The sequence below is a fragment of the Vanellus vanellus genome (assembly GCF_965231255.1).
Source record: "Vanellus vanellus genome assembly, chromosome: 17".
NCBI lineage: Eukaryota > Metazoa > Chordata > Aves > Charadriiformes > Charadriidae > Vanellus > Vanellus vanellus.
In genome coordinates, this window is record NC_138922.1 from 14,077,042 (window position 1) to 14,096,940 (window position 19,899).

General features: G+C 66.6%; 3 protein-coding genes across 4 annotated transcripts in view; 2 read left to right on the forward strand and 1 right to left on the reverse strand.

The window, feature by feature from the left end:
* NPLOC4 (NPL4 homolog, ubiquitin recognition factor) overlaps window positions 1-2,219 on the forward strand; it is a 30,940-nt gene extending 28,721 nt beyond the window's left edge. The window contains exon 17 of the mRNA XM_082491985.1: window positions 587-2,219. Within this exon, the coding sequence (XP_082348111.1) occupies window positions 587-744 (158 nt within the window). The 3' untranslated portion in view covers window positions 745-2,219. The remainder of the gene's footprint in view (window positions 1-586) is intronic.
* A 234-nt stretch (window positions 2,220-2,453) lies between these two features.
* FAAP100 (FA core complex associated protein 100) lies at window positions 2,454-13,088 on the forward strand. 2 transcript variants are annotated; one of them, XM_082491988.1, is made up of 11 exons: window positions 2,454-2,727; window positions 2,880-3,009; window positions 4,199-4,388; window positions 5,334-5,452; window positions 5,766-6,730; window positions 7,915-8,065; window positions 8,808-9,598; window positions 10,023-10,159; window positions 11,476-11,592; window positions 12,093-12,179; window positions 12,310-13,088. In XM_082491988.1, the coding sequence occupies exons 1-11, from the start codon at window positions 2,502-2,504 to the stop codon at window positions 12,433-12,435; spliced, it is 3,039 nt and encodes a 1,012-aa protein (XP_082348114.1). In that variant the 5' UTR covers window positions 2,454-2,501; the 3' UTR covers window positions 12,436-13,088. The 2 variants fall into 2 exon arrangements, with proteins under 2 accessions (XP_082348114.1, XP_082348113.1); XM_082491987.1 differs by lacking the exons at window positions 4,199-4,388; window positions 5,334-5,452; window positions 5,766-6,730; ... (4 more) ...; window positions 12,093-12,179; window positions 12,310-13,088 and adding an exon at window positions 3,096-3,392.
* A 792-nt stretch (window positions 13,089-13,880) lies between these two features.
* On the reverse strand, window positions 13,881-16,827 carry FSCN2 (fascin actin-bundling protein 2, retinal; the record flags this gene model as incomplete). The annotated part of the gene is made up of 5 exons (XM_082492221.1): window positions 13,881-14,086; window positions 14,178-14,345; window positions 14,422-14,543; window positions 14,647-14,803; window positions 16,005-16,827. 5 exons carry the CDS (start codon window positions 16,825-16,827, stop codon window positions 13,881-13,883), a joined length of 1,476 nt encoding a protein of 491 aa, XP_082348347.1.
* Window positions 16,828-19,899: the final 3,072 nt, after the last annotated feature.

The window sequence follows — 19,899 nt, forward strand, 5'->3', positions numbered from 1 at the left end:
CTCAGCACCACGTCTGCCCCTCTGTTAAATACCCCCAGGGATGGCGACTCCACCACGTCCCTGGGCAGTCTGTGCCAGTGCTTGACAACACTTTTGGTGAAGAATTTTTTCCTCATATCCATCCTAAACCTCCCCTGGTGCAACTTGAGGCCATTTCCTCTTGTCCTGTTGCCTGTTACTTGGGAGAAGAGACCACCCCCCCCTCGCTACCCCCTCCTGTCAGGGAGCTGTAGGGAGCGAGAAGGTCTCCCCTCAGCCTCAACACCCCCAGGTCCCTCAGCCTCTCCTCACAGGACTTGTGCTCCAGACCCCTCACCAGCTCCGTTGGCCCTCTCTGGACATGCTCCACCACCTCAATGTCCTTCTTGTTGTGAGGGGCCCAAAACTGAACACAGCACTCGAGGTGGGGCCTCACCAGTGCCGAGTATGGGGGGACGGTCACTGCCCCAGTCCTGCTGGCCACACAGCATCTCGGCAGGGACCCTCCTGCCCGGGTTGGGACAGGAAACTCACTCTGGGTTTAGGCAGGGGACCGGCCTGTTCCCTGTCCTCTCCCCCTGCTCTGACCAGGCTCTTTCTCTCGCAGGCACAGTCGGTGTCCAGATCTCAGGACTACAGGAGTACGGTGCCATGGGTGGCTCAACACACGCCGTGTCGGCAGCCATGTGGGCCTGCCAGCACTGCACCTTCATGAACCAGCCGGGCACGGACCACTGCGAGATGTGCAGCCTGCCCCGGACCTAGCCACGCCGGCGCAGCAGCAGACTCCAATACAGAGCAAACCCTCGAGCAGCAGGAGTGGTGCTTGTCCCTTCCCTGTCCTCCCTTCCCGCTTCCCTCCATCAGCCCTCCCCGGGCTGTGGCGCTGAGCAGGGGGTGGCTCCAGCCCTCCCCGGTTACTCCTTGCTCCCTTTCAGGGGCAGCCCCATAGTCGCAGCAGGGGCTGGGCACCCTGGCTTTATCTTGACACTGGCCCCTGGCCCGGGAAAACCGATGCTTAACCTCAGCCTTTGCCCAGCGGGGCCGGGCTGTCTCCTCACCACCCCCAGCTGCTGTCCTGGGTGAGCACTGGGGGCTCAGGGAGAGCTGTGGCCAACCAGGCCCCCTCCCTCCTTGCCCGCTTGCCCTTCTAAAGCAGCCTCCTGGCATAGCGGAGGTGACGGGGAAGCTTTGGCATCTCCCTGCCTGCAGCTTTGCTCCCCTTTCCCTGCTGCCAGCCTTGGGTGCCGACAGCTTTCGCGCTAAATGGCCCGGGCAGGGCGAGCAGACGACTGTTAACAGCGCTGGGCCAGACAGCAGCTCCGCCAGGCTGGGCCCCACGTGCTGGCACCGCTCCCGGAGCAGGACCGGCTCCCCCTTGGCAGCGGGCAAGGGGTGGGCATGTGCCAGCTCTGGGCTTGGCACCGCTCCTGCAGCACGCACAGCACCGAACTGCGCTCACTCCCTCTTCTGCGGCAGAGATGCATTGGCACCCAGCTGTGCGCACCGGGCTGCTGGCCGGGCGCACCCCGCATCCTGCCCATCCACCACAGGGGCTGCAGCAGCAGCGTGTCTCCCCGGGGTGCCGTGTCACCCCGCAGAGAGCGGTTTGGCACGTCCCCCGTGCCAACATCCCGTCTGCTCCCATCCTTCCCCGGTGCAGGGCTGGCGCTGGGGGTCAGGCTGAGCTCTTGCTGCTCTCTCTTCCCTTTAGACCCTGGTTGGGGGCTGCTCCGCGCCAGGCTGCCACGGAGGGGGTAGGCAGATGCTTGCGGTGCCCCGGGGGGTCCTCTCACAGGGCCTCTGACCCCCTGCCCCGGCACTGTGGGTTTGGGCTGTAGTTAAATCCCCGGGGCACTGGTTCCAGCACTGCCCCATGGCCCCCTCGTAGGAGGGAGAGAGGCATGAGGCCCCCTCCTTTGCTAGGACAGCATTGCCCCTGCCATCTCCAGCCAGGCAGTGGGGTGGGCAGGGACCCTCTGCGTGCATCACGGGGTGGGCAGCGTGGCAGGGACCCCCGTGCCTGATGGGCCTCCCCTGCACGGGTTCTGCCGAAAGCTTTGTCCCGCTGGCATTAGCAGAGCGGCCGCCTGGCTGTGCTACGGGGCTCGCGGGCTGCGGTTTGCTTTTTCCCCTCGGTTTGTTGGTGTTTGGGGTTGCAGCGGTGTGCGGTGCCTGGACTGGACTGACCCGGGCGCAGGGTCTGCGAGTAACGTTGAATAAAAGTACCTGAAATGAGAGCCAGCGCTGTGACTGTGTGGGACGCTCAGGGGGACGCTGCGCCCCGTCACCGGGCACTCAGCTCCCCTGCCCGTGGCATTACCGCGGTCTGTTTGCAATCAGCGCCGGAGCCGCGTGCGGCCGGGCCCCGCGCCAGAGCAGCGCATTGAAAAGGGAAGGCAGGAGCCGCACAGAGCCAGAGCCGGGGGAGCCGATCCCAGCGAGCGGCTGCCTCGTCCGCACCAGTCAGGACCTCAGTGCAGGTAAGAGGCAGAAACGACCCCGACAGCTCCAGGTGTCACATGCCCGGCCCTCGGGACACGACACCCTGCAGCCACCTGGTCTCAGGGTCCCCAGCCCTGAGATTGGGGACACAGAGCCCCCCCTGGGAGCTGGCAGGGACCCTTATCACCATGCTCTCCCCCGTCAGCGCCATGTCACGGCTTCTCCCCCTCCTGCTCTTCGTGGCTCTGGGCTGTGCTGCCATGCTGAAGCGGCGGCCAGCGACACAGGATGACGGAGCAGATGGTAACCCCCCAGCTGCTCGGGAGCCCCCCATGCCAGGCAGGGGCTGCCGGTGCACGGGTACAGCCTGATGGCGGGCAGCAGTCCCCGGGCGCGGGGCCAGAGGGGTCCTGGGGTGGGGGTCCAGCCCATGCCCCCACCTCTGCTCCCCACAGCCCAGAGGGCACCAGCAAAGGGCTGCGCCAACCTGACGCTGGTCCTGGACAACTGGAAGTTTGCCATCACCTCCCAGATGAGGAACCTGCTGCTCTTCGACCACCAGACCGTGCTGCCCGACTACGGGAGGTGAGGGGGCGGCAGGGGGCCGGCCCTGACCCTCATGGCAGAGGGGGGTCCCGCATCCTCACCCCTCTCCCCCCACCCCGGCGCAGGATCCGGTCGCTGTCGGGGGCTCTGGACCATCTGTACCAGGACTTCAGTGCCCTGAAGGAGCAGCTGGGGCGGCTGTCGGCCCGTTTCGCCGAGGTGGAGGCCTTCGTGGACCAACTCAACCGGGCCCGCGGCCCCGGGACTCCCCCGCGCCGCCGGGGGCTGCCCCAACCCGCCCGGGGGACCCCCGACATGCCGGGGGGGGGCACAGCACGGCGGGCAACAGCCTGAGGGGCCGCAGCCAGGCCCGGGGCGGGGAGGGCGTCCTAGCGGCCGGGCCGTGCCCGCACCCCCGGGGAGTCACACGGAGGCGGGGAGGGAGGGAGGGGGGCGGCCGTGGGGCAGGCCTCTGCCCCCCTGGGGGGGGCCAACCCGGCCCCCGCTCGCCATTAATAAAGCCGCTGTCGTTAGCATCACCTCGCTCCTCTCTGTGCCCCTGGGGTCGGGAGGGGGTGGGATTCATCCATCCACCCACCCACACACCCCCCCGCTGGCCCCGGCCCCGGGGGGTGCCGCCCGCCCATCGCGGCTTTACGGCCTGTCGCAAACTCCCCGCCCCATTGCGGCGGCCGCCGCGCAGCCGTAAAGCGGAGCCGCCCGCGCCCCCCGCCCGGTACCCGCAGCCCCACCGGGAGGGGATGAAGGGGGGGGGGGCGGGCGAGGTGTGGGGCGGGATGGGGGGGCTGAGGCTGAAGGGAAGGTTTGGGGGAGGGGGGGCGGTCGGGCTGTGTGGGCTGTGGCTGTGGGTGAGTCTGGGGGCTGAGGGGGGGGGCGCCTGGGATGGGGAGGGGGGGGTTGGGAGGCTGGGGCTTGAGGGGGGAGATGGGGTTGGGCGGCTGGGCCTACCGGGGGGGGGGGGAGGCACGGAGTTCAGTCAAGGGTGTGGGGGAGCTGTGGGGCTGGGTCAGGAGTGAGGGGGCTGTGGGGCCGGATCACTGCATGCCTGGAGCTGTCAGTGGCCCGGCGGGGGGGGGGGGGGGGGGGGGGGCAAGCTCAGCCTGTATCCCAGGGTGCTGGCAGAGGGGCCGTATCCCCTTCCCCTGGGCGCCCACTGGAGCGTGGGTGGTCCCCCCCACCAGCACTGACCCCCGTCCTGCACCCCCAGGCTGGCACCGCTCCCTCCTGGCACCATGGCACACGTGGGGCACAGGGTGGACTACCTGGCTGGCTTCTGCTGCCCGGTGGGGGGGCTGGTGGCGGGCAAGCCCCGGGTGCTGTGCCACGAGAACGAGATCTACCTCTCCAACGGCAGCGAGTTCGTCTACGTCTATGACCAGGAGGGGAAGGTGCTGAAGGTGAGCAGCTTCGCAGGGCAGGGGGCTTCATCCTGTGTCCCCCCACATTGGGAGGGTGCTCTGGCACCAGTGTCCTGGGACAGGGTGAAGGTGGTGGGGACACCAGTGATGTCCCCTATCATCCAATCTGGGGCCAGAATCCTTCCTAGGGTTCCTCCCTTGGGGTCCCCCATCCACAAATGAACTTCATGAACAGTGCCAGACCCCCTTACCCGGCTCCAAGGCCCCTTCTGGGGGTGCTGCCTCCAGCCCCTCTCCTGAACTTGCGAGACAAACATTTAATTAAACTAGAAAGGCTTTTTTTCCTCCCCAAGCAAAGTGACGTTTCTTTCATTTCTCACCTACAAAGGGTTTTGCTATTGTCTTTGCTGTGACTAACAGCAGTCGTCGTGTTGAGTTATACATGGCTTCTTTTTTTAATTTGTTCTTATTATCATTTCTAAGAAAGCCATCGCTGTAATATCAGGATTTGCCTCCTACACTGCGCTCCTTCTCAGGAAAGTAGAGCATGTACCGACTTTCTGATCGCTATTTTCCTTCCCCTCGGGGAGCGGGAGCAACGGGCTGCCTTGTTACCTGCAGCCCCTCTCCCAACCCCCTGTTGTTCTTCACTGTGGGCGGCTGCCCTTCTCCCAGGGAAGTCCAGCTGGGTCTGCGAGCTGAGGTGCTGCCCAGGGATAGATTTATTCCTCAAAATTGCTTGTAATCTTAATTTTCAGGAAATAACTGCTTTAATTTGCAGTTGCTTTGGGGTTGCCCGGGAGGGAGCATTGCTGAGCGAGTGGTTTCTTTCTTTACCCCACATGGCTGAGCAGGGCTCTCCCTGGCCTGGCAGCATGGGCACCATGGCTCCCTCGGCGCTTGGACCTGTGGCAAGCAGCCCCGTCCCCACCACCTGCCCAGCTGCCATAGGAAGGTGACATTTCTTTCTGCTTTTCCACCCAGGCTGTGTACCGGTGCCCTGACCAGGTGTGGCATGTGGAGCTGCTGCCCCAGCCCCGGCAGCTCTACATCCTCTGTGCCCACAGCGGCATTTACTGCGTCTCCCTGGACCAGCAGAGCAGGTGAGCTGGCTATTAACCCCAGGAACGGGAGCCAGTCCCGTGCCGTTAGCCCTGGAGTCCTGGAGCCACTTCTCAGGGCTGAGGTGATGCACTGGGCTTCCGCCACTGCCCTCTCCCTGCCCGTCCTTCCTCAGGCATGGGAAGCGTTACACAGTTTGAGGTTCTGGCTCTCTCCAGATCGCTGCTCTTGCAGCAGATGCTAAAAGCTGTGCTGCAGGGAGCTTGTTTCCGAGGGCCAGAGTAAGAGGCAGCCAAGGGAAGCACTGGCTTCACCCCATGACTTGGCTGAGAGCTCTTCCCTGTTTGCTTGAAGGTTAATGGAGCAGACGGATGGCGACGGCCAAGAAAGCAGTTGCCCTTCCGGCGTCTTCCCCGTGGACTCGGATGCCTGCATTTTCCCAGACTCCAGCCTGTGCATGTTTACTCTGCTCAACAACTTCGTCATCACCTTGTCCCAGGCTCACAGCAAATGGTGGATGAAACTGTATGAGCTTCCGTGCCCCGAGCAGGAGAGTCCCCCGTACCGGCAGGTCAGCGAGGTGGGCTTCTGCCCCGGCCCCGAGCCCGGGGATGAGGGGGACGGCCCCCCTTCCCGCTTCCTGCCTGTCCTGTGCTGCGCGTCCTCCCCAGGCACCGTGGGGTCCGGGGAGGGGCTGTGGTGCTCGGGGGGCTTTGTGCTGGAAGAGCCTCTCTTCAGCCTGCTCTTTGGGATCGACACTGCCATGCTGGAGTCTCCTATGATCCTCTGCGGCTTCCCGGACGGACAGCTCTGTTCTGTGCCGCTGAAGGCCCTCAGCTCTTCACCAGCTGTCGATGGCTGCCACGATGTTTCGAACCAAGACCCCCCAGTGAAGATCCTGCATCATTTGGAGGAGCCCATCGTCTTCATTGGGGCCTTGAGAACAGAGCGAAGGGCAGCAGAGGATGCTGAGGACGAGCAGCTCTTCGAAGATGCTGGCTGTGACTGTGTGGTGGCTGTGGGCCACTATGGGAAGATGGTGGCTGTCAAAGCGGATCAGAGGGAGGAGGCGACGGTGCCGGAGCTCAGGGAGTACTACTTGCGTGGGCCCATTCTCTGCGCTGCCTGTGGCAGTGGCAGCCGGATGTATTACAGCACGCACTCGGACATCTCCGCAGTCGACCTGGACTGGGTCGGCGATTCCTCTGACCCTGAGGATGCGGAGAGCTGCACCGGTGTCCTGCCTCCTGTCCTGTCTCCAGCCAGTTTAAGTATCTGTAGCGTTGTGGCTCTTTCCTTGTCTTCTCGGGCGTCAGAAGGTACTGCCGGCAGCGGGGCGTGCGCTGGGTCTTGGGGTGGAGTGGGGCAGGATAGCTGCCTATTCCAGCCTATACGTCTCCACTCCTCCTTATGGTCCAGATTGGGCTCCGTCCTCATCTATTCTTGTTGACTCCCCTCGTTTTTGTAAGTTGTTTCTGTCGAGCATGCCAACTCGGGCTGAACGCGAGGCGTGCTGGCAGCTCCGGCTCTTCCCCGCCTGCTCGCAGTTTTTCTCTGCTCGGCATCGCAGGAGGCAGCTGGTCCGCACAGGTTTCCATGGGATGCTCGCAGCAGCCCTGCCTGTCCCCTTGGGCTCCCCGCATGGAGGGCAGCTTGCGGGGAGTCCCGAGTGAGCTGGAGCAAGGCTCACTCCAGAAAAGGGGTTCAGGCATGCCACAGTCTGGACCGGGGGCTCCTGTGCAGTGCTCTCCAGCCCCATAGCTTGGGTGCTAACAGCCCCCCCCCTTCCCAGCGAGGGCAGCGTGTGGTGCCTCACCACAGCCTGGGTGCGGAGCAAGGTGCGCTGCTCGCCCTCAGGAGCAGAGGAAGGGAGCAGAGGGCCTAGATGGGGTGAAAGCGACCTGCAGCTGATCCCCCTTGCACGGGGCAGCATGAGGAGCAAAGGCAGGCAGAACAGGCAGGCGAGCGAAGAGAGACTCCTGGGGCACTCAGGCGAGAGCAAGGCAGGCGGTTCTGCCCACACCCGGTCCTGCTCACTGCCTGCAGAGCTGCATGTATCTTGCTGCTGGGCACCCTGCATGGCAGCGCTGGCTCCCGGGGCGCTGCAGCCCCCCTTGACACCTCCTCCAGCTGCTGCTGGCTTTGGCTTGGGGGTGGCCAACTCCGGGAAGCATGGCTGGGGCGGCGGGGCTGTCGGCGAGCAGGAGCCTCAGGGACAGGGCAGGCAGGAGGGGGGACGTTTCCCTTCTGTGGGGTGGCCCCTTCTCAGGGAGCTGCGTTCAAGGTGGGCGTGCTGTTGTGGTCTGTGTCCTGTCTCCATCGTACCCCTCTGCAGATGGAGGCCATACCTCCAGCTCCCGCTGTCTTGGGGCAGGCAGTGCCATCCTGATTTCCCCCATCCCCCCTGCACCCACCCCCGCAGCCATCAGGGGAGCCCCGGCTGCCTTCCCGGCCCCCTCCCACCGCCCTTTGTTGCCTGACATGCCCCTGTCTCTGCCCGCAGGTGAATCGGAGCTTCTGGCCTTGTCTGCCAAAGGCCGCCTCATGACCTGCGGCTTATGCAGCCCTGAGGATGCTGACGTGGGGCTGACGCCCGCTGAGGCTGGCCGGAGGATTAAGGAACTGCTGTCTGGGATAGGCAACACCTCGGAGAGGTAAAGGGCAGTGCTGCTCAGCTCCACGTGCTTGTGCTCTTACTCTGCGAGCTGCTGGGTTTATGGGCACCAACCTGGGGTTTTGTGTGTCGGCCGTGAGGTCTGTGTCAGTAACCACTCCAACATTTACCTTTCTGGAGTGCAGGAGCCTGACTGGGAAGCCCCCCTGACCTCGATAGGATAAAAATAGTGTTTAAGAGCAGCCCTGCCTGCTGCTCCCCCTCCCCTGGGTGCAGCCGGCTCCGGCGCTGCGGGCGGGCTGGTGTTTACAGCCTCGGCAGCAGAAGGTGGGAGAGGCAGGGTGCCAGGCGCTCCCAGACACCCTGCCGCGCTTGCCAAGTCGGCGGTAACAGGCAGGGCAGGCACATGCCTCCGGCCTCCGCGGCCATCTGCGCGTGGGGAGGGGACGAGGCCGAGTCCTCCCTTCATTTGCAGGGGGATTCCTGGGGTCTGGCTGGCCGGAGCTGCACCTCGGGGTCAGCTCAGCTGATGGTGGCCCATTGGCGGAGCGGCCCTGTAGGCAGCATGGATCCTGGCTGCCTTGCAGAGGGAGCCGGGGAGTTTCTGGGGTGGCTCAGGGCACCGGGCTCATGCGGGGGCTGCTCGGCTCCTCTGCTGCAGCGGTGCAGCACCCTTCATGCAGCAGCCTTTGGTACTGTCCTCTGCCATGCTCCCGTTGCTGACCTGGTGTCCCAACCGCCGTCCCTCCTGCTACTTCAGCACTGACACTTTGTCCTTGCAGAGTTTCCTTCCTGAAGAAGGCCGTGGACCAGAAGAACCGAGCCCTGGCCAGCCTGAACCAGGTGATGAACGTGAGCGCAGCTTTGCTGTCCAGCCAAGAGGGCCAGAAGCCCATTGCTTGTACTGTCACTGCCAACTGGAGCTGCCTCCTGCTCCAAGATACCGTCACCATCTCCTGTCTGTTGGAGAACTGCAGCGAGTACAGCCTGGAGGAGGGCTGGACCCTCTGTGTTCAGCTCCTGGCCAGCCCCTGTGCCTTAGAGGAGGAGTCTGTGGATTCGGCCACCACCTTCACCTTCCCCATCAACCAGCTCCTCCCTGGGAACAAGAGGGAGCTGACGCTGCCTCTCGGCTCCGCTGCAGACACCAAGCTGGACCTGCCTCTGACCATCTCCTGTGCCCTCTACTACAGTTTACGGGATATTTTGGGCAGTGGCTCTGACTCCTCTGAAGCCCTGGATGACCTCCTGCCAGACGACTCGCCCATCCTCTCCCCAGACAGAGAGGGGATCTGCCTGCCCCTCAGCGAATGCACCATTGACATGCTCCAGTGCCTCCGTTTCGAGAGCAACCCTCCGGGGCCGGATGCCTCCCCGCCGGCAGCTGCCCCCCCTGCACCCCCAGACCCTGTGGAGACCTTCCTCAAAGTGTCCCGGGAGCAGACTGAGCCCGAGGGAGTGAAAGACAGCGAGCTGCCGCACGCTCCAGGAGAGGGAAACCTGCCCCCCTCAGCAGCATCCATCAGGGTGTCCTCGGAGCTGCTGAAAAACGCGCTGAAAACCTCCAGCTCAGGTGGGTCCCTGGAGAAGAGCATTGCGGGAGCTCCTGGGGTATGTCCTTGGGGAGAGGTGCTTGCATCCTGGCGTGTGGCTGACCCAGGAGAAGTGGGGTGGCACTGTCACAGCCAGCGCATGCAGGCTGGTGTGGCCACCAGCCCCCTCCGTGGGTGAGGAGGGCTGCGTGACCCTCCGCAGTCGCCACCCCAGCACATGTCTGCTCGTGGTCTGGCACGTGGACACAATGGCAGTTGCATGACCAAGCTCAGCTTGTCTTAGCGGGGAGGGGAACGGCCCCAGTGTCAGCCTTGGCCTCTCAGGGGCTGCACCAGGCACACGCTGCTCCCTTCTGCATTGCTCTGGCCTGAGCGGGGCTGCTGAACCGCAGGGAGGGCGTTCTGCAGCCTAACAAGCTCTGCTTTCTCTCCTTTTGTCCCCAGATGTCCCGCTGAGCTGTGCCACACTGCGCTGGCTGCTGGCTGAGAATGCTGGGGCTGAGGCGCTGAGCAGCGGGGAGGTGGCATCGGTGCGCGGTGTGGCGCCGGACGGAGGCGAGGTGCAGCTGCTTGTCCGAGAGGCAAGGAATGGGTTAGCCCTGCAGAGAAACTCCCCGCGCCCCCGTCCCACGGAGCCGGCTCCTTCCCGCAGCCCCTTGCTCCTGCCGGGGAGCTGGGTGATGTATGGCCTCGCCATGCTGACCCCAGCCTGTGGTCTGTGGGTCGGGATGCTTGGGTCCCGCATGGGGTCTGCTGGCTGCTACGCTGTGGGGTTGGGACTTGTGTACTGGGACTTGTGTACTGGGCTGCTGGTCCCCCTTCTCCCAACTCTGGACTTCCCAAAGGCTGTAGCCACTTCTCTCCCTCTCCGGGCGGGTGTGTGTCCCCCAAGTGATCTTATTTCCCTGCCTGGCAGGGCAGTGGGCTGCTGCTGTGTCCCTGTGTGGCAAACCAGCCTCATGAGGGCAAAGGCAGATGTCCCCTCACCTCCCAGTGTCCCTTCGCTGATCCGCAGGTTCCTTGTGGGCCCTCTTTGCTGCAGCCTTTCCACTGGAGCGGTGCAGCTCCTGCTCCTGGCCATCTCTTGCTCAGCCCCACAGAGATGCAATAACCTCCGTCACTCGCTATGCCCCGACCTGGCGTCGGGCTCAGCTGTGGGAAGAAATGGGCTTTCCCTGCTGGTTTGGCTGGTTGCACTTTGCTGGCTCCGCAAAATGAGGGGAAAATGTGGCTGGAATTGGGGTGTAAATCTGGTCTGCTGCAGCTCGTCCCCCTTTAATGCGAAAATCCCCCTCTAAGCAGAAAGGAAAAATACTAATTGCTGCCCAGTTCTGCCACCGCGGCTGGTTGACCCCGTGCCGAGGGGCCCAGCTGCCTGCGTGCTGGCAATGACCTGGCTCAGGTTGATTCACGCTTGAGAGCACTAATATCGCCAATGTGATTAGTGACAGTGTTAATTCTGCTTGGGCTAAGTCTGCCGGATTAAATCCGCTGGGGTGGCAGCCTGTGTCTCGTCAGGGAACGGGCATCCACTCACCCCCGCGGCACCGGGCAAGATCGGTGGCCTCTCTCTCAGCTGTGGTACCCGCGTCTGCCACTGCTCCGGGTCGGGGTGAGGTCTCTCCTGGGGCCTGATGGCCACCAGAGCTGGGACAGGGGCAAATGCCCCTCGGAGGGGCTGGGCAAGGGGTCTGATGCGCCCAGCTGGGCTGGCACCATCTCGGCTGCGTTTGCCTGTACCGACCTGGAGAGCAAATGGGTTGGGGGGTGCAGGGAGTAGGGATGGGGGGGAGAGCCTCTTGGGGAACCTGCTGCCCATGGGGAGGGGTCCTGGGGCCGCCCTGGCCCCCTCCCCTGCCCAGCGATGATTGCAGTGAGGATGTACTCGCTGTTGCAGGTGGCCATGAACGACCTCAGCCCGGCAGGCCCCATCCAGGCTGTGGAGATCCTGATGGAGAGCCCGTCCCTGGCCCACATGTGCAGGATGCACCACGCTGTTATCCGGCGCATCCAGGTACGCTCAGCCACTGCTGCAGGGCCATGCTGCTGGTCCCAGCAGACGTGGCCCTGGGGGACAGGGGGGACCCCAAGCAAGCCAGAAGCCCAGGGCCAAAGCCTGGAGGCACAGCCAAGTACTCTGGGAGGGTTTTTCTGGCACCACCATATGGCAGACGGGCCCAGCATGGGGGACCATCATGGGCCATGCTCCCTTCCCAAGCACCGGCCTCGGCTCCACACGTTTGGGCCATGGAGGCCCGGGAGGTGCCTGCCAGCTGCCCCAGGAATGGGCGCCGGTCAGTTTGGCAGCTAAATGGAGCGGCACGTGGGGGCTGGCAGCCTTCCCGGCGGTGCTTTGGTACTGGCAAGTGCAGTGTCTGGCCTGGGGAGAGCAGGGCAGCGCGGCTGGCGGGTGGAGACCTGCCTCCTGCCCGGTGCCGTGGTCGGAGCTCCCCGGGGCTGGGTGCTGCCCGCTCTCCCGGTGCCCTCCCCAGCAGAGCTCTCTGCTCCCCGCAGGCGCTGGTGCTGGAGCAGGCGGCGCAGGGCTCGGGGCCCCCCGACCTCCGCATGCAGTACCTGCGCCAGATCCAGGCCAACCACGAGGTGAGCCACGAGCCCACATGGCGGCTGACGGGTGCCCACCGTGCCCTGGTCCCCTCCCCAGGGGGTGCACGGCCTTGGGACCCCCCTCCAAGCCGATGTGTGTCTCTCAATCTCCATCTCCCTTGTGCAGATGCTGCTGAAGGAGGCGCAGACCCTGCGTGACCAGCCATCCCTGGGTGAGGAGGGAGCTGCGACAGCGGAGAAGCTCCTGCACATCTACAGGCAGCTGCGCAACCCCAGCCTTGTTCTCCTGTGAGCAGGGGGGCGGCCAGCGAGACCCGGGGGTCCCGAGCCCCGCCGGCCGGGGTGGGTGCCCACTGGGCCAGTGGCGGGGAGAGACCCTTGCCGGAGGAGGAGCGGGCCCGGGCGGGAGGGCTGGCGGTGAGGGCAGGGAGGCCGCGGCGGTGGTCCGGGTGGGGGGTGTGTGTGTGTGTGTGTTTTGTGGTCGTGTTGTCGGCAGCACCGGAGGGTCATGGGGCTCCAGCGGCGTCTCCCCAAGAGCCGCTCGGCGGCAGAGTGGGGGCTTCTGGGCTGGCCCGGCCCGACCCTGCCGCTCCCCCCAAGCCTGGCCATGCCGGCGGGCAGCCCCCCGGGGCCGTGCTGTCTTGTGGATCGTTCTAGCCGTGGTAGTTTAGCGCTCTCCCGGTGTCGTGCCGGTGGGGTGGGCTGTGCCTCCGTGCCGCCTTGCCTTTCAGGATCAGGACAAACAGGGTGCTGTGCCAGGGTGCCCAGCGGGCGCCCGCCCGGGGGAGCCCCGTTTTCTGCTGGGCAGGGGAGGGGGTTTTTCCACTCCCCCGTTGTTTCTATAAATGATCTTGTATTTCTGTGGTGGTGCAGCGTGTTTTGGCCCAGTCCTTCCCCGCACCGCTCCAGTGTCTGTAAATCTGTCGTCTGCCATGAAAACGATCGTGCCGCTCAGCGAGTGCCCGTCTCTTTTCCTTTCCATCTCCCAGCGGTGCCCTGCCAGCTCCCTGGGGGGCTGCCGCCGCCGTCCCCCGTGGCCCCACCGCATTCGGGGTGATGCTGCAGCCCAGGGGCCGTGCCCTGCGCTCAGTGTTGGAAGCACCATGTCTTCCTCGCCCCATGTCACCCTGCCCCCCTGGGGAACTGCAGCCCTGGCAGCTCCTCTCTCCTCTTGTGCCTGCTGGCACTGCCCAGGGAGCCCCCCCGGGCCCTTCCCTACCACCCCCTTGCCAGGCTGCAGCCCCCTCCTGCCCCCCCAGCCTGGCAGAAGGTCCGTGGACATCCCTGGGGGTCCTGCCCACAGCAGCTCTGCTGCCCCCATCTCCAGCTGCCTGAGTGGCACCCACGGGCCCTGCCACCACCACCTGGGGGTCCCTGCGTCCCAGAGCGGTGGCAGGGCTGGCATGCCCGGGCAGGATCAGCCCTTTCCCGGGGTGTGGGGGCTCCCATGGGGCAGCACCCTCCGTCTGGGGTGCCAGGCAGGGCATGGGGAGGGGGCTAGGGTTGGATCCTGGGCACTGCAGGGGCGGGGGGAGGATGATGAGACGCTGCCCCAGTGTGATCCAGACTGACTTTAATGCCATGAGTCGAGGGAGGGGTCGAGGACACAGCTGCCATGGATGGTGCCACCACCGGCTCCACCGCCATCCTTTGCCTGGGGACAGCCTAATGCCCCCGGCCAGCCTGGGAGCGGGGCAGGCTGGGGGACGCCGCGGCGAGGGGCCAGTGCCAGGCGGGTCAGTACTCCCAGAGCGTGGCCCGCAGTACGGACTCGCTGTCGGCACGCAGGGTGCCTGCTGGGTCCCCACGCAGGTACCGGCCGTTCTTCCCTTTGATGGCGACGCGTCCCCGCTCCCGGAACTCGAAGAAGAAGTCCTCGGAGAGGTCCCCATCACTGCACACCGACCCGCTGCTCGCCACGTACCAGAACTTGCCTCCCTGGCCTGTGGAGAGTCCCCAGGGGTCATCAGCAGGATCCAGATGGACCACCAGTAGTAGCCCCCTGCCCTGGTAGCCCCCCAGCCCGCCGCCCACCTCGGATCTGGTAGGCGCCATCGCTGAAGCTGATGTGGAAGACGTCGTAGACGGAGCGGTTGGAGTCGAGCAGGTTGGAGCCACGGTGGTAGCAGACGAAGCCGTGCTCGCCCCGCAGCACCAGCATCGGGCGGTTGATCAGCTTCAGGGTGAACTCCTCGTCCTCCCCTGTGTGGGAGCACCCCTGAGCACCCGGGGTGGGGGGCCAACGCCGGGACCCCCACCACCCGACCCCGGCACTTACCCACGGTGTCGCTGACGGCCGCCAGCTGCCCGTTCTTCTTGGTGCAGACGTACCGGCCGTTGCTGGCACGCAGGGCCACCCGCCGCCCACGCCACTCGATGTCAAACATGGTGTTGGCAGCGCTGGCAGTGGAGGGAGAGTGTGAGCTGGGGCTGCCTGTATCCCCCCCACATCCCTTTCTCCAGTCCCCCCCACAACCCCATGCCATGGCACGGCCCTACTCACACTTCGGTGGCCACGGCCTGGATGCCCCCATGGGCCACAAGGGTCCAGTAGCTGCCAGTGTTGGTGTGCAGGCTGCACTTGTTGGTGTCGCGGTCGATCTGGAGCTGGAAGGTCTCGTGGTTCAGCTCCTCGTCCTGGTTCGCCGAGACGTTGACGCCTGCGGGTGGGAGCGGCAGTCGGCACCGGTCCCGCTCTGGCCACGTGTGCCCAAGAGCCACGGCTGCGCTCTCCCTCCCCGGCCCCTCCCGGCAGCGGTAAATCCTTCTGCGAACAATCGTGCTAATTGGGCTGGTTAATCTGATTGCTGCAGCGTCCATCTGGTTAGCGCCGCGGTGCACAACCCCCCTATTTATAGCCTGCCCGCCACCGTCACCCGGCCCTAAGCCGCTTGGCACAGGGGCAGCCGTGTTGCTGCTGCCCGCGGGGATGGCAGGGCAGCCGGGGGCACGGCCCAGCCACCGCTGCCCGGGCCATGGGGGCCTCTCGGGGACCCCCACGCGCTCTGGAGACGGTGGTCCCATCCCCGCTGTGGGCACGGCGCTGGGCGGCCTGCGCTGGGGAGGACATGCACACACAGAGCTGAGTGTGCAAACACACACACACGTACCCTGGGGAGAGCCCTGCGCACGCACGGCACCGCGGAGAGCCCCCACGCCTGCCCATGGCACCGAGCACGACCCCGCACGTATGTGCACGCCTGCAGAGCTGCGCACACGCAAACACGCTGCGCAGAGCTGTGCACACGCGTGTGCACGCGCAGCATCGTCCATGCACAAACATGCATGGGCTGCACACACAAATGCGTGTACCTGCAGGCACTGCAGGGAGCTCTCACGCACACCCCTACACACTCCTACACACACACACGGAGCCCTACACACACACACGCCTACACACGCCCATGGAGCCCTGCGTGCATGCAAATACACACACACCCACACCCTGTGCACACCCACAGAGCCCTGCACGCACACACCCCTATACACACCCATGGAGCCCTGCGCACGTGCAAACACACACACACACCTCCCTGTGCACACCCACAGAGCCCTGCACCCACACCCGCCCATACACACTCACAGGCACACACCCACACACCCACACACCCCCATACACACCCACGGGCACACACGCACACCCCCCCATGCACACCCGCAGAGCCCTGCACAGCCCCCCCGCCACTCCCGCCCTGACCCCACTGCCCGCAGCCTCCCCCGTGTTGTTATTGTAGGGTCTCCTCCCATGGTGGGGGGCCCGGGGGTGCTCCCACAGAGCCCTTCATGGCTGTGGGTGCCGCCGGCTGAGCCGATCCCCGGGGGTCCCCCGGGGCGGGCAGGGGGGGTGGGGGCAGCCCTTACCCTGCCGGATGGAGACGTATCTGCCGTTGGCCGCCGTGAAGACCACCTGGGGGTGGCTCTCCTCCAGGTCGAAGAGTTCGTCTTTGCCTGCCTTGGAGCTACGGCCGGACTTGAGGGTGCCGGTGGGCCCCGTGGGCGCCAGGTATTTGCCGTCGCAGTCCTTGAAAGCCAGTTTGCCCGCCTTGAACTCGAGGGTGTAGCCGGTGCGCTCGCCGGGCTCGGGCACCAGCGTGCCATCGCAGCGCAGGTAGCGCTCGTCGGCGGTGCGGAGGCTGTACTTCTTGTCCTGGAAGCAGAGGGTGATGAGGGCGTCCACCCCCCAGGGCAGGTTGCTGTCGGTGGCGATTTCATCCTCGTGGGCGCTGAGGTGGGCGTAGCGGCGGCGGCTGACGCTCAGCAGGTTGGCCTGGGGGTGCATGGCCAAGTGCACGGTCCAGAGCTCGCCCTCCGTCACGCTGGGGGCGAAGCAGGAGAGCTGATCCTCCCGGCCCCCGAAGAAACGCCGGTGCGGGGCCGACTGCAGCGCCCAGCGCCCGTCCGACTGGGTGATGATGCTGAAGCGTTCATCCCGGCCGGGCTGCTCGGCCTCGCACCGCACCTTCCCGTCCTTGTCGGCACCCAGGTACCGGCCCAGGTGGCTCTTGAGGAAGACGACGGAGCTGTCGGCTTCATCCTGCTCCAGCGTCCAGATCTGCTTGCGCTTCAGGCTGGGCGCCGAGGCGTTCACCTTGTAGCCGAAGCTCTCCGCCGTCAGGTACCGGCTCTCGCAGTTGATCAACCCAAACTGGATCTTCAGGACCTGGTGGATCCCATTCGTTGGCATCTTCCGCCGGCGCGGGGCGGCCCCCGGGGGGGCGGCGGGGGCTCCCCGGCCCGGCCGAGCCCGGGCGTCGCGGCGGGGCCGACCAGGGGGGACGTCTGCGGTGGCGCGGTGCTGCTGCCGCACTGGCCTCGTGGGGCGGCTGGGTACGGCTGGGCACGGCGTGGCACAGCGGGGGGGCACCGGGGTGGGCCGCGGCCCGTTTAATTAGCCACAGGTAGGATTACCGACTCCGGACAGATTGCGGCGGGCACCGGGGCGGCTGTAACCTGCAGCGGGGCTTTTGCCAAGATCCCGGGTGAGGGGGCACCGCCGCAGCCCCCGGCCGGCTCTTCGGGCTGCGCGGCCACGGCACCGTCCGTCGCCGCAGCCCCGGCTCTCGCCCGTCGAGCCGCGGGTGGAAAACTTGGGTGGGAACCCGATCCGGGCACGGGCCGGCGTATCCGTTCCCGGCGGGCTAAGGTTACCGGCCCCTCTGATTCAGCAGCAGGTCACCTCCAGCCGAGCCGCCTCCCGGCCAGCCCCTAAGCGCCTTACCAATTAGTCAGGCATTTTGATTAGTTTAAACCTTTTATCCTGCTTTGGGGCCCTTGGCCTCCATCTGTCCTGTGGTCCCAAATCCCTCCTGCTGTAGATCGGGGTCACGGCCACCCCCACCCTCAGCCCAGTGGGGCGATGGCTGAGACACCCCATCCACAGGGCTGAGACCGCCTGAAGCTCATGACAGTGGTGTGGGTGCGCTGCCTCGGCGGGGGATAGGAGGGGACAGGGGTGCAGGGGACAGTCCCCACTCCTGCCCTGCAGACACCTTCACCGCAGCCCAGCCGGGCCCCCCCTGCAAGGGCTGGCACAGCCGCGGGGACCCCCGGCCTCAGCCACGCTCCACCGCAGGGACACGAGGACAGCCAGGGACAGGCCCCGCCACTGCCTGCACCCTAAAGCTCTGCGACACTCCCAGTGTCCCCAGTGCCGGGGACTGGCCACGCACCGGTGATGCCGCCGTGCCGCAGCGAGGCCCCGGCCGCGATGGCTCCCGCTGCCGCCTTCCCCCCCAGTCCCGCGGCTCCGGTGTCAGCGCGGCGCCCAGTTATTGTTCCTGAAAATAGGTCCTGGGGATTGGTTGCCTCATGACTTTTTCATGGCCGGGCTCTCTCTTACCGTGCCGGGGGGGTGCCGCGGCCCCCCAGCCGCTGCGTTACCCGAGCTGCAGCGTAACTGACCCTCGCCGAAACGGATACGGGTCGGTTTTCGGGCCGGTGGGGAGGGATAAATGGGTCAGGGTCCGGCAGGGGCTGGGGGGGCTCCAGGGGGCTGCGGGGGGGGAAGGACATGGGCCCCTCCAATCTGGCAGGGCAGCAGTGCCCGCTCTCGGCGGGTGCGCACCGGCACCTGCCCGGTGGAGCAGCCGGAGCTGTATTTATACCTGCTGCCCCCCCACCTCCCCCCCCCAGTGGGGGTCAGGTTCCCATCGAGGGGGGGGGAGCGGGGAGCCTGAGCACTGCCCCACAGCCACAGCCTGTCCCTGCATCCCCCGGCCTGGGGACAGCCGGACCCCTCCCCACACTCCTTAGTTGGTGGGGGGGGGGGGGGGGCCGCTGAGACCTGCCCCACTCGTGACAGCCCCTCCTGCCCCGGCCATCGGGGGGGGGGGGGGAAACACGACCACGCTGGTTTCCATCCCACCCCCTGCCCGGGAGGGATTGGGGTGGGCAGAGCCCCCCAGTGCGGTCCTGGCCCTGGTGGGGGGTGGCGGATGGAGGGGGGGGGTGTCAGTTGTGCCCCCACAGCCCGGGGGGGCAGCACAGGGGTGTTGGGGGGGTCGGGGTCAGGGGGGGTATGGGGTTGCTGGGGGGGACGGAGGGGGTGCCCGCCCCCGGGGCCGCCACGGCCCCTCCCCGCGCCGCCACCCGGCCGTCACCGCGGCGACGGGAGGGGACGGGGACTGTGTGTCACCGCGGCGACGGAGGCTGCGCACAGGCGGGGGGGGGGACACACACCCCCCCACACCCCCCCTCCGCATCACCGCAGCGCCGGGCAGCGGGGCGGAGCGGCGCCTTCCTCCTCCTCCTCCTCCTCCTCCTCCTGTCCCGTCCCGGCCGAAGGTCCCCGCGGGGGGGGGTGGGGGGGGTGGGGGGGGCGGTGTCGGGGCCGGGCGTCCCGCTGCCACCGGCCCCGATCGCTCCTAATACGGCCGCGGCCGCACCGCCTGTGCCCGCCCCGGCCCTGCCCGCCCCCCCCCCCCCCCCCGCCCCGTTCGCACCGGGCGGCCTTCTTTGGGCAGGAGGAAGCGCCGGGGCACCGTCCCGGCACCGCCCCGACCCCCCCCGGCACCGCCTCGGCGTGGCCGTGGCCGTGGCCCCCCCGCCGGTGACTCCCGGTGGCCGTGTCCCACGGGGGGGGGAGGGCGGTCCTGAGTCACGGGGAGGGGGTGCCCACCCCGGGGAGCCCCTCTGGGGGGGGGTCCAGGCGGTGCCCACACCCCCACGTGGGCTGTCACCTGCACAGCCCCCCCCCGAACCAGACCCCGAGGTGCCAGTGGCCACCGGGCTACCAGTCCCTGCCCTCCATAGCCCACTGGGCCACGCCGGCCACTCGGGGCTGCTGCGGGGTTGTGAGACCCCTCAAGCTGTGCCGGGACCCCCCGTCCCACTGCCACCCACCCGGCACCAGCACCCACTGCCCCACACACCGGCACCCCCAGTCTGCTGCCGCTGCACTGCCGGCGGCACCGGGGCCTGCCGGGGGAGGCCCGGGCGTGTGTGGCGGTTTGTCCCTGAGCGGTGCCGGGAATCCCTCGGGAGACAGCGAGCTTCCGCCACCCGCTGCTCCTGGCACGGGCATGGGTGGTGGCAAGGCCAGTGGCCACCACTGCCACCGGAGGGGCTGGGGGCACAGGAGCCACGCTGGGAGGTGGGCGCGTGGGCTGCCGGCAGAGCGCATGGGTCTCTGGCATGGCGCATGGCTACCTGATGTGGTACGTGGCTACCTGACATGGTACCTGGCTACCTAACATGGTGCATGGCTACCTAACATGGTGCATGGCTACCTGAACATGGTGCCTGGCCACCTGACACA